The 13,225-nt window shown below is 44.0% G+C and overlaps 1 protein-coding gene across 1 annotated transcript; it reads right to left on the minus strand.

Annotated features, from left to right (window-relative positions):
* Nucleotides 1-1,689: 1,689 nt before the first annotated feature.
* CSUI_003734 (apical cap protein 1) lies at nt 1,690-12,709 on the minus strand. Its single transcript, XM_068063929.1, has 11 exons — nt 10,773-12,709; nt 9,644-9,775; nt 8,709-8,837; nt 8,250-8,373; nt 7,937-8,016; nt 7,278-7,386; nt 6,857-6,915; nt 6,255-6,415; nt 5,616-5,694; nt 4,892-4,965; nt 1,690-4,631 (listed from the first exon to the last, which is right to left on the minus strand). The coding sequence occupies exons 1-11, from the start codon at nt 10,782-10,784 to the stop codon at nt 4,262-4,264; spliced, it is 1,329 nt and encodes a 442-aa protein (XP_067924095.1). The 5' UTR covers nt 10,785-12,709; the 3' UTR covers nt 1,690-4,261.
* Between the last annotated feature and the right edge of the window lie 516 nt (nt 12,710-13,225).

The following is a 13,225-nucleotide window of genomic DNA, read 5'->3' on the forward strand; positions in this document are numbered from 1 at the left end:
ACCGGAGTGGTGCGCTGTGAGAACTTGGAATCTGAGAAATTTGTCGAATTTTCTCCTTTGAATACGAATCCGCTTCTTTTCGAAGCAGGCGGTCAGCCCATTTATCTGGACATGGTGCTACGCAAGTTTCTGATGCCACTTGGCATGATCAGCCCATACTTCAGCCTTTTTGACCCTGTGGAGGACTTCCCTGGTGCTCTAAGCGGTGAGTGTAGGGCTCCTGCGTTCCGCTATAGTGACTTTGGTATGAAGGCCATGACTCCAGAAACCGCTAGGTTACGCCGTTATACTGAATAAAGCACATGTTCTCTTCCTGTCTAGCGTTTGCTCCGGAAGGCTGTGCTTTCAGAAACCCCTAGACTATGCCGTTCTACTGAAGAAAGTACATCTTCTCTTCCCTTGCGCGTTTGTTTCAGGACTTTTCACCCGACGGCTACGCGGTGGCGGACGTTCCCTCGGTACAGCGCCGGCTCGGTCACCGAAGCAAAATATCAAGCACTTCACAGGTACTCTCCACGATGTGCTTGGCGGAAACATATTTAATCCGGATTTTGCTGAACAACTTATTGATGAACTTCCGGAGCTTTTCTCTCAGCAGTTGTCAGCTCTTATTGACGCTGTCGGCGGTAATCTTCTCCAAGTGTTGGCGGACGCAGAAAGCCCCGCAGCTGTTGTTTTCCAGCAGATTATCGCACCTCTTGAGGGTGATGGCCTTCTCTTCTTGATTCCAGAAAGCTTTGATGGTTCCAGTTCACCTTCACATCGCGTGCTTCAGGAAGTTTCAACCTCGGAAGTAGATGCCGACTCTTCCATTGACAACCTACTACCCCTCAGTTCCACAGAATGGGAGTCCCTCGAGGTGACTGTCCCAAGCCCAGTGATTCAAAACAATATGGAAGCTCGTAGCGTCCTCATGTCGATAGCAAGGGAAATCGGAGAGCCCTACGGAGTTGGTGATCTCTATGCTAATCTGGCAGCAACCTTTACAGATGAATTTCTACTACCTGGGGGCGTAGCTCAAGAGGCAGCAGCTCTGTTGCTTGAAGCAAAAGAACAAGTTCTCGACCCGAAGGAGAAGTTGCTTGAATCTTGGGACCCTCTGACATTGTTTCAACGCTCACTCCCGTCGATGACAAAGGCTCCACAGGAACTTACCTCTTTGCTCAACCTTGCAGCCAAGGTTGGTGGGACACTAGGAGCGGAAAGCTTTTTTGTGAACGTAGCAAGGACATTTTACTGGTTTCTGGTTCCTTTGAAAATCGCAAAACCTATATGTGACCTCCTACTATCCCGTCAAGAGAGTCTCTTAAAGGTCGCAGCGCTAAAGGCAACAATTCTTTCCAAATCCTCAGGCGCATCTGCCGTCATGTCTATACTTGGGCCGAAGGCGCTAACAGCCTTAGCAGTCAAAAAGGGAATTGAGCTGCTTAAGCTTCCCCTTCTCCTGAATGCTACTAATACAAATGTCCCCCTGAAAGAGCTATGGAGTTCCGACAAATGGAGAAACCCTTTAGCATCTGTGAAAATTCTCAAGTCAGCCGTCCAGATTGGTGACAGCCTGGGAAAGGGTCTCCTTTACATGGCCGTAGCAAAAGCGGTGATACAAGGTCTATTTGAACCCCTTGGAATCACAGGTAAAATCGCAGATCTACTTTCTCTTCGGATGGAAGAAGTCATGTCCATGGCGCAAGGGGCTCCTTCTTTCCCTGATATCTCCTTTGTCGATGTGCTGGAGTCTCTTCAACCCGATACGATGTCGAGGGTGGGAGACTCAAAGAAACGTAGTGATCGACATGATACATCATACGATTCGATCGTACAGACAGCAATCCAGATAGGCGAAAAAGCAGGAAACAGCGCCCTGCTTGGAGCACTGACAACCTTTTTCCTCGATTCAGTTGTAGAACCACTCGGCCTTACCGAGACGGTGGCGGATTTGATCCCTCATGATTCCCCACTGAATTCTGTTTCAACTGAAGAACAGGACAAGATTGATGTGAATGAGATGGTCGAGAACCTCATGACTGCCATGGTGCTAGCATGAAGATATGGGGTGAATGATCGAGACCTACTCGTGGCTTCTTTGTTCTTTTCGCTTGTTGTACATTCATTCCTTCACTACACACATACGGCATATATTGACTTTTTGCTCTTTTTCTTTCTATTTCCATGACGTGATGTCACTCATCTCTATTAGAGGTGGGTGTTCCTGTCTTTGCAATGACCACAATGAACAGGAGTTCGTCTATCCTGTTAAAAAAATGTGAACCTGGGAAACCTCGTGTTGAAAGGTGCCGTCAATTTCAATCGTACATTCTTCTCTCTACTTCATCGAATTGTTTCAGAGGACAACGTAAGAAAAAAGACCTTAGAATAGCTAACAATATGGTAAAAAGAAGTGAACGCCGCCGCCCCTTCCCTTTGTTCCGCTCAAACGGGTTTTTAAAGAGAGGGGACCTCTGGTTTCTTTTGCTTCCTGTAGTTGGTTCGTTCTGTTGAGTGTACATTGTCTTTCGGCACCCAATAAAGAAAGCTGAATGAAGAAGCTTTGCACGCGACTACTGAACGGCCGTTCTTCGTTTCTTGTCTCTTGCTTCGATGACAGAAAGGAAAGACAAACGAACAGAATAACACCAACTCAGATAGTAAGCAACCATGGTAGAGGAAGCAGTACACCAGGGTGTCTCCCTAGTAGCAACAAGAAGGGACAGGAACATAGTTGCAGCAGGGGTGGGAGTCTATAACCGCAGCCCCCCGGTCTGGTAGTTGGCAGGCATATCCATCATCATATTCATCATAAAGGACACCGGAGACGAACCACCAAGAAGGGTTGCAGCTCAGCTTCTGACGCTGTGAAGGAAAGATATATTCGCCCACAAAATCTAAAAGAGAATGTGGTAGTGGTGGAGATGTGAAGAAAACAGAAGAGATGATCAAGAGGGTGAAACACCCACCCACCCTCTCATTACCGCTGCAAAAACCATTCTCAACTTATCGGCTGACAAAAAAAAGGTTTCTGGAAACAACCCCCCCCCCTTCATCTATCTCTTCCACGAAGAACAACAGCAACATGAAGCCAAGTAGGAGCCGTGAAAAGGAACTCACTGTGTGGTGACAAGGAAGTGCATGCAAAGCTAAGATTTCTATCTATTTATCTATGTATCTATCTTCCATGATAACTATAGAGATGAGTATTGTTCTCTGCATCACTGTCATGATATGAGTCTATATGGACGACATGAAAGAGAGAAAGAAGAAACAGAAAAAATAAAGATATCAATCATCACCACGGACGCCATATCGGTGGATAGACTATACGGAATACATAACACCATAAAAGAAGATCTTGTGCCAGATCCTCCTGCGAGAGAGAGCAACAGCAGGAAAAAGTAAGTAAGAAACCTATCTCTGAACACTTCACTCACTTAGACGTCTTTCTTTTTCATCTCTCCCCGTTCTCTTCTTGTGTCTCGCCAGCCATAGAGACACTCCCCTTCTTCTTCCCCCTCTCTACCCCACACGATTTCCAGAATGAAAACTAGCAAATACATACATCGATTCAAGATAGATCGATACATCGATAGATAGATAGATAGCAAGGTGCAGCTGGGAGGCTCCGCCGTCATTCGTGTGAAACGTAGCTTCCGTCGTACGTCACAACCCCCAAGGCCGACAAGATCTCTAAGACATCAAGGAGTTGAAGACCCTAATTGACTGATTGATCGTTTGAAACAGAAGAAGAAGAAGAAGAACAAGAAGAGAGACACTTTCGTTTTGCACTCCTAGCAACCACCAGCAAACACCTATCATCATCTTTCCTGATGAAATGCCAGGGAAAAGAGATCTAGAAAGAGATCTATACAGACGACAGGCAGGGAAGAAAAACGAAGAAGGACCTCTACCACAATCATGGTATGACAATACAGTTGATGACAACTCAGTGAGTTTCACCTAGCTAGCTACATAGCTAGCTGTGTCTTGCTACGTAGCTAGCTATCCAGCTATTTTCGAAAATACCGACACCAAGGAAGGAATTTCTTCTGGTTGTCGGTGTTAAGTGACGAGTATAGACATCAAGAAAAGCCAGCCATTGAAATCTCTCTTTCTTTCTGTCTTTCTTGGTTCTTCTCGTACACCTGCTGCCCCCCCCTTCCCCGCCACCCGCCTTTGTCCATCTATCTACCTATCTATCGCTCCGTCCACCTCGAAGATTCATGTGCCTTTTCTTTCTCTTTGTCATCTCTCGATCACATCTATATCATCAAGGACTTTCTACGACACACTCAAGAAGTGGGAGGTCTCCTTTTGCTACACCTGCGCTATTCTGTCTTTCTTTCTTCTCTTGCTTTTGCTGGGCCTGATCCATCAGTGAAGAAGAAGAATAGATATCTCTCTTTTTCTTGCTGTTCTTCTTTGTCTCATCTTTATCATGATCTTCTTCCTCCTGAGAGTCTTCTTCCTCTTGTGAAGCCTCGGCCTTATAGACCACCTCGGGTGGTTCAGCTGTATTGAGCTGTGTATTGCGGAGAAGCAGTTCTCTTGCTTCTCGACCTTCTTCCGTATCATCTTGAAGTAAGAGCTCTAAAGACTCATCGCTACTTCTCTTCATTAAAGACGCATGTCCTGTAGGCCTGAGATAAACAACACAAGAGGAAGAGATAGGCACATTAAACATAGGGATCGACAGACTTAAGATAGATAGATACATGGATATAGTGTTCTGTGTGCCTGATGTGTACCATAGCCGCCCCTCCACCTCCCCCCCCCCCACCTTGTTGGCCGCAGGTTAGGCCCTAGGCGAGGACAAGAAAGACAAGAAGATGCTACAGTCTTTTCTAGTACTTGGCCTTTTTCTCCTTCTTCTTTGTGCTGTGGATTCTTCTTCACTTACACTCTTTTCCTTATGCGATTGAAACGGCCTGAATGGCGGTCGGTGTCATGCCAGTGACTATCGCCTTCAGGATCCTAGAGCGAGAAACAACAGACAGACAGACACATCCATTGAAGCAGAGGGAGAGACAGACTTGAGGAAAAAATGAGAGACTGCGAGAGAAAGAGAAAGAGAGAGAAGGAAGAAAGACACGTCTTCTATCTTGTGGAGTCAGCTAGCTGAGATTCTGCTTCTCTCCATGGTGGTGTCTACAAGACATATGAAATTGGCCCTTCGTGGTCTATCTTCTGAGATAGATAGGTAGATAGATCGATGAAAGATTAAAAGACTAAAGACGGACAGATAAATAGCTGAAGATAAATAGGTGAAAGATAAACCGCCAATAAGACAAATCGCCGAGAGGTCTTGTTTCTCGTCACCTTCTTCTTTCCCCCTCACTCTTCCCAGATAGATAGATAGATTGAAGACAGATTAAAGACTGATTAAAAATAGACAAAGTAAAGATAGTTAACGATAGATAGACAGATTGATAGGATGAAGGTAGATAGATAGAATGATAGGATAAAGGTAGATAGATAGATAGAGATGTATTGAAGATGAATAGATAGATAGGTTTGAGATAGCTAGATAGTCATAGATGAGGAACAAATGGCAGGTACATAGACAGATATGAGGTGTCGGAAGAGAAGTGTATTATCTCAACTAACAGAGCGTCCGTACTTACATTGATTTCCTGGACCGCACCCATAGACACTGAGCTCTCTCGCCGTAGAACATGGACCTCTGGTTCTTTGTCGACCTTGCTGTATGAAAGAGAGATCCTTGGAGAAGAAAGAGACTTCTCTGCGAAGACTGAGGGCTATGTATTGGGCCAATGTATACATGTATGTTGAATAGATAGATGGATTCTTCATGCCTATCCATGTCTAGCTTTGGATCTAAACAAAAAATATAGACGATACATTGCGATGCACCGCAACCTGTTGACTACCTCCTTCAAATCTCTTGTGTTAATCTGGGTACAGAGAGAGATAAACATAAATATGTAGACATACAGATACACAGATATCTATCAATCCATTCGTCACGGGGCATGTGAATGACTACATAACAGAAGCCTTACGCTACATACATACACAGATGCGTATGTATAGAAGGCCTTGGCCACACACACGATACATCAGTACATCTGTATAGAGGAGTCTTTTTCCGCCGAATACAGACATATGTACATATACATAGAGAGAGAGATCTTGGGTTGTGTATATGATGAATGTGTGATAGGGCTACTCCTGCTCGTCTTGATGGTCTAGATGTATCAGTGCCTTCTCACATTACCCCTCAGCTGTGAGAGCTTCCTTACCTGCATAGCCCGCAGAAGAGAGAAGATGACGAAGAAGAAGATTCCTCTGTCCCACCCGTACTATCTCTTCTCGAGTCTGAAAAGGAAGATCTACTCCCTCGATGAGTTGACGAAGATCGGCGGCTCTCCGTTTCATCCGGAGTGGACTTATTACTTCCCCTCTGCAAGTTTTTTAAAGGCAAACACACAACACACTAGAGCGCGTATTCAGTTAGACAGATAGGGGGCCTAGGTAGCCTTTTTCCACTTAGTCAGTCATACCAGATATACGCACAGAGAGAGAGGCATACATAGATATCTAGGTATATGTATGTATGAAGATGTATGTGTGTGTGTGTATCGTTTCGAAGACGAGGCCTATTTCTCCTTCCTTCAGAAAGAGACAGAATGAGAAGGAGACAGTTTACAATCTATTTAGAGAACATCCTATCACAGTGGGCCTAAGGAAGGAAAGATGATGCTGACAAAGAAAGACATACAGATACATGCATATACACATACTCCCACATGCGTCTTCACACATACACACATACATGATACATACTCACACATCTCTATACATACAAGAAGAAAACGAAGAAGAAAAAGAAGAAGGAACGTACCTCTAAGGAGCTTACAGAGGTAGTAGAATCATCATCGCCTTTGCCATCGTCTGACCTCTCTACCAAAGAGAAGAAAAGAAAAAGGAAAGACGGAAAAAAGAAAAAAAGAAACAGCGCATGCAATCACTCCCCTAGTCCATTCACAACGAACCCTCTCCCCCCCTCCCCTATGGCACATCCAAAATGTGCACACACAGACATAAACATACTGAAAGTGAAGATAGATAGATTACAGGTTGATAGATAGATAAACATACGGGGAATAGCAGGGCAAACATAGATAGGTAGCTAGAGACTGCTTTCAATGAAGAGAAGACGGAGAAAGATTTGAAGAGTTTTGAAAATAAGAGAAAGGGAGAAGAACCTCTGAACGAGAAGATGAAGACGAGTAATAAGAGCATTCTATCTGCCCTTGGCTTACCTCTTTCAAAATTGAATTTGGCATAGCCCGTAGCTTTTCGGACTTTCTTGCGAGTGAACTCCGCTTTCACAGGCTCATGACTGACGGAGGGTCTCTCCTTGTCCGGTTGCTACAAGCAGGTTGATATTATCATATTGACACATACACAAAGAAAAAAGCCAATACAAAACACATCGACACACAGTACTCGCACTATTGAAAGAAAACAAATCCACACTCATACAGAGATATACATTAACCTATGTTCACATTCATACAGAAATACACATTCATACATATACATACATCTACACATACCGATACATACATATATATCCATATTCATACACAAATACATTTTCATACATAGAGATCCATCCATACATACATATATTCATATGCATACATCCACAGAGGCATATACACATATGCATATGTATACATACTCATACGTATACATACGTATACACTCATACTCCTACATACACATATACACGGACAGGCACATAGGCGTATCAAGAAATAGACGAATAGATCGACTAAAGATGGATACACAGATCGCATCCACGCGAATTCAAGACAACGAGGAGAGACGAAGGAAGCTCGTCTGACTCGATTCTCTCTAAATCTTGGGTCAGTTTATTTTTCGAAAGAAAGGAAAAGAGTATGTAAGTCCCTACATCTAGAATCATGGAGACAGAGCCACGAAAGCCAACCTTCCCCCGCCCAGCTGACGGCGTCTCCCATTCCGCATCCTTCTCTACACACAAACAGAAAAAACACACATGGGATAAAACACAAGAAAAGGAAGAGTGAGAAAGAGAAAGAAAGAAAGAAAAAGAAAGAGTGAGAAAGAAAGAGAGAGAATAACATAGAATTTGTTCCACTCTATCGTTTCTTTGTCGAGGTGAGATAGATAGATAGATAGATAGATAAGTTGTCATTCGAGACGAAGAGAGATGAGAGAAGGAGGCTCCGAGTTGGTTTGCCTACCGCAGTCGAGAAGCTCTGCAATATGTGGCTCTGTAGGGCTAAGGCCCGCATCCTTCGCAGCTGCTACGAGCTCTCTTAGAACTTCTGCGCTGTCGGGGTAGCCTCCTTGGAGGGTCCCTCCGGCCTGTTCATGCAACACAAGGAAAGACAGAAGAAAGAAGACAGGAAGAAAAGCATAGGAAAGAAAGAAAGAAGGAAAGGAGAGGCAGACTTTCTGAAATGATACAATAGAGAGTAGAGAGACATTGAGGGAGATGGGTAGACACCTACATGGAGCTTCGTATGACGTATATGTATGTATATACGTGGATGCATGCATAGTGCTGCGTATGTAAGAACAAATCAGTGTATATACACATTGTATAAGTATATACATACACATATATATACATATACATACATATATATGTATACGTCTGTACATACATTTATGCGTCATGGAGGTGTGAGTGGACTGACCATGTTACTAGCAGCAAGAAAGAGAGCTTGAAGGCGATTGCAAAAAGCCGTGAGGCAATAGAGAGCCGCCGCTGCCTGTTCGTTCTTCTCCTTTGCATTAGAATCCTCGCTAAAGTATTTCTCGAACGTCTGCGGAAATCAAGAAAGAAAAGTCACTACCTCGTTGAAAGGAAAAGAGATTCAGTCAAGAAGAAGAAGAAGAAAAAGGCGACCAAGAAGAGGGGGAAAAAAGAAGGATGGACTGTCTGCATCTTTCTCTCTATAAGAAACACATCCACCCGCCTCCTGCATATGTAGACATGTATACAGCAGGCCGACGTACTGCACACATCTACACGAAGTGTGTATCTATACAGAGAAGAAAAGATCGCTATGGATGACGAGAGCTGAAGTGATGTTTTAGTCTCTCTAGATACATACATCAACCACGACACGTTTCTTTCCTTCTTTCTTCGTAGAGAGAAAGACAGATGTCTGTCTCTATTGCAGATGAGAGATAGATACATTAAAGAAACAGATACACCTTCAACTCCGTATGCCACACAGATGACTCATCAATCACCTCTCCACATATAGAGATCTATACACATATGTAAACGTACACATCTATATAAATCTCTATACAGAGGTATGTGCATATACAGTTGTACTATGTAGAGAGCTGAGGGCTAGGGAATTGTCTGGCTGGTAGGAAGCACTTCGATTTCCATAGACTAGGGGGAGCCTCCCCCTCGCCGTCACGAGAGAGAAATGCAGAAAGAGAAAAAGATTTAGATGAGAGGGACTACATAGAGATCTAGTGAAACTACGAAAGAGATGAGAAGCCGATCCGAATGAGAAGAGATTTTGGACGCGAGAGAAGAAGGGAGATGTATGCGAGACGAGAAGAGAGAAATACAGGGGAGATCAAGAAGATTGTTTAAGCCTTGTGATACCTTCAATCCGCAGTCTGTGAAATCTCTAAGCATCTTCATTTCTTTTAGGATGGTCTCCACTGTAAAATCCTCGTCACCGAGAGAATCTAAACACGTGCTCTGCAACGGAGCATACCCCAGGCAATACAAGTCCTACACAACGCACACATACACATAGACAGATACAGACAGATACACAGAGAGATAGACAGACAGATCGATAGATAGATAGATAGAAAGATTGAAGATATACATACATATATATATGATAGGGGTGGTTACATCTATGCATACAGGATGAAGAATAGATGAAGATATATATCAATAGAATGAGTTCGTACGGTGTTTGCTAGGCAGGTCTGTCTAGGCTTCTCCTGATATACGCAATTGCTCCTGTGGGGTTCCTTTCTCTGAATCTCCAGTTCAGCACTGTACATACACCGCATTTCTTGTTGAGGTGGATGAGAAACAACGACAAAGAGAAGAGGTGAGAGAATTGAGACACTTCATCCACTATACAGACGTCTTCTTCACAAAGCCTATTCTTCCTTTTCTTCTACTTCTTTTTTATCTCTCACCACTATCTTCTTCTTCTTGTTGTTCTCCCTGTGGTTCACAGCAATTCATACATACTCTCTATAGCTTTCATAGGGGGGTAAGCGGATGGACGTGAAGAGTCTTGGTCCATGGAGAGCCTTGCACACTGATCAGAGGCGGCACATGACAGATATACTGGTCCAAGGCGTAGGCTTCTACAGGCGTTGTATGAACACATAGAGAGACACAGACAGTATACAAAGAGAGAGAGAGAGAGACAGAGAGATATGTATACAACGCACGATATATATATATATATCTGCATATATGTATCGATATGAGCCCCAACGTAACCGTAAACGTGTGTACGATAGAGAGAAATGAGAGAAGATGATAGTAATGAAAAGAAGAGGAAGCAAACGACTAGAGAGAAGAAGAAGAAGACGGAAGAGAATGTGTACACCCGGGTAGCTGTCGAAGCAAAACATCAGAAGACTCCGCTCAAGAATGAACGTAAAGACTACCCTCATGATCAAGGGAGATGGAAATCTTTCTTTCTTTCTCTTTCTCGTGGAGTTTGGTTCCCTTTCTTTTTTCTTTTTTCTTTTCTTACCACAAGCCCCATTGTGCCAATCAGGAGAGAGAAGAAAGAAGAGAAAAGGCGAGAGATTCTTCCGTATAGGGCGCGGAACGCAAAGACACGAGGGATGAAGAAGAAAGAAAGAAAGAAAGAGAGAAAGAGAGAAAGAGAGAAAGAAAGATAGAAAGAAAGAAAGAATGACGGATGAAGAGGGGGAAGCGACTGAGCCAGCAGACAAGTGCACTTTCTTTTTGACCTTCTTCTAATTCAATTAGTCCGAATAGGAAAACAAGATATAACACAAGAGAGAGAAAGAGAGAAAGAAAAGGAGATAGACAGCAGAAAGTTTCTCCGCGGATCTTCTTCTTCTCCCTCTCCTCTTCTGCCTAGGCAGATAACGAGAAGGCGAAGTGAAGAAGCCTGAAGGAAGATCTGGGAAGAAGTTTCGAAAGGAAAGAAAGAAGAGAGAAGGAAAGAGAAAAGGTTGAAGATGACGAAGAATGAAGAACCTTCACATCTCATACCAAACCCCTCTGACCGGGGTTATGTATGGACGGGAGGCGGTTGATTGGACTCCTCCTTCTTTTCTTTCTTTCTCTTAGAAGAAGACGGGTGTGAAAGAAAGAGAGAAGGATAAAGAAGAGGAAAACACCGCCCCCCCCTTCAAACCTGCGCACTTACACTTCTTTCTTTCGGTTACTTTTCCTGAGAGAGGGAGAGAGACAAAGAGAAAGCACCGCAGCCTAAACCGTTCTCAGCAGCAAAGGAATTCTACACTTTCTATCTTTATCAGGTGGAGACTAGATGAAGAATCAATCTCTTGAATTCTCTGGAAAGAGAAGAGTAAACTTAAGAAGGTTCCGGGGGCAAGATGAATATCTTTTGGGAGAAAGAAGTGCCGGAAAGAAAGAGATAACGGTAAAAAAGAAGAAAGAAAAGAAGTTGGTCGCCTGAGAGAAAGAAGAAAAGGATGCTAAGGAGAGAGATGGGTAGAAAGGAAAGAAACAGAAGCTCGTCCCTCTTGGCTTGTTGGAAAAAAACCTCACTGAAAAGAAGAGAAGTCGAGAAAGAGAAACCCTGATTTCTTTGACATCTTCATCCCACGAAATCTCTCTTCCTTCTACGGGTCTACACTGGAAGTTGACAAAGAAAGCGGTGAGGTAAGATGCCTTCGCTTCTCCGAGACTTTTCTAGGAGAGTCTATGATGGATACTTTCGCTTCTTCTTAGATTTCAGAGAAGTCGTAGAAAACTCGGAACAGAAAAAAGATCATGTGCGAGAAAGAAGAGAAAGAATGAGAAACAAAGGGAAAAGGGCCGCAACGGATTTCACCCGCTTGCTGCCTTGAAAGGAACAGGCCGAAAAGAAGAGATAGATGGTTGGTCCAGATGTGGGCGGCGAAAAGGAAAAGAAGTTCCTCTTATTTCAAAAACAATTCCCTTTTCCTTCTGATCAAGAGAGATAGGAAAAGCTCAGACGTCGAGAAACTCCGGCACAACCTGGAAGTCGACGCGACTTCAGAAGAAGAGAGAGCATCGAGATACTGTAGAGAGAAAGCGAGAGAGAGAGATTCTCCCGGGGTATGTACGCTTGCTTGCAGTTGCCGGGAAGCTCTACAAGTCGAATCGATCAAGCAATCATTCCTTTTGTCGGCCGTAGCTGTAATTCTTGGAGAAAGAGTCGAATGTAGGAATGGAACAAACGGATAATCCAGCCACAAGAGACGGCACGAAAAAACAAGAAAGGCGATCTTTCAAAGGGAGAATACACCGTGGTTTCATCTGCATCGAAAAGAAAGAAAAGCAGGCAAGCAGGCAGCCAGCTAAACCGCCTCCCCGTCCCGACCAACCAGCCTTCAGAGAAAGCAGAGCATCAGTAGTTAGAGTACTGACACTTCCATAGGTTCTTTCTGCCCGCTTTTTTTTATGAAAGGATCTAGAGAAAATTCTTTTCTTTCTTTTTAGTTTGGGGGCAGACGAAATCAACAAAGAACGGAAGAAATAAAGACTCACAACGTGGTGATCGGCTGGAAAATGCTTTGACGGTGGGGGATGTCAGAATGTATTGCGGCGACTGGTGTCGTCCATTGTTTAACAAAGACTCCCTCTCTGAGTTATCGGTGGGCATGGCACCTGTTTAATATCTCTATGGAAGCTTTTCACGCCGCGTGTTCACGGGTAATGCTATCGCATATGTGGTTCCTTCATGGTTCATAGGAGAGAAAGAAACAGAAAAGAAGATGTGTCGAATGAGACGAACTCGTTCGGGGCGGGGTAGATTTCAAAGAGTTTCATCGGTTCACCGGCGCAATATCGAGAAGGACTGACTGGCTTGACAGGAAGATTCTCACCCGGCAGATTTGCAGTGGTCTCCGCTACCAATATGGTGTCGGTCTTCCCCGACTTCCGTGACCGGGCTACCCTGGAGGTTTTTCTGTGTTCCTACGGAACGGGACCAACTCTTCTTTAGTCAGGACACGGCAACTA

This window comes from Cystoisospora suis (assembly GCF_002600585.1).
Source record: "Cystoisospora suis strain Wien I chromosome Unknown contig_1686, whole genome shotgun sequence".
NCBI classification, from domain to species: Eukaryota; Apicomplexa; class Conoidasida; order Eucoccidiorida; family Sarcocystidae; genus Cystoisospora; species Cystoisospora suis.

What these genes read in the sequence shown, in the direction of transcription:
- CSUI_003734 (XM_068063929.1), bottom strand. An exon ending in CTCTTCTGCGGGCTATGCAG is followed by an intron (nt 5,695 to 6,254) that starts GTAAGGAAGCTC and finishes TCTTTCATACAG; the next exon opens with CAAGGTCGACAAAGAACCAG. An exon ending in GTGCGGTCCAGGAAATCAAT is followed by an intron (nt 4,966 to 5,615) that starts GTAAGTACGGAC and finishes TTCTCGCTCTAG; the next exon opens with GATCCTGAAGGCGATAGTCA.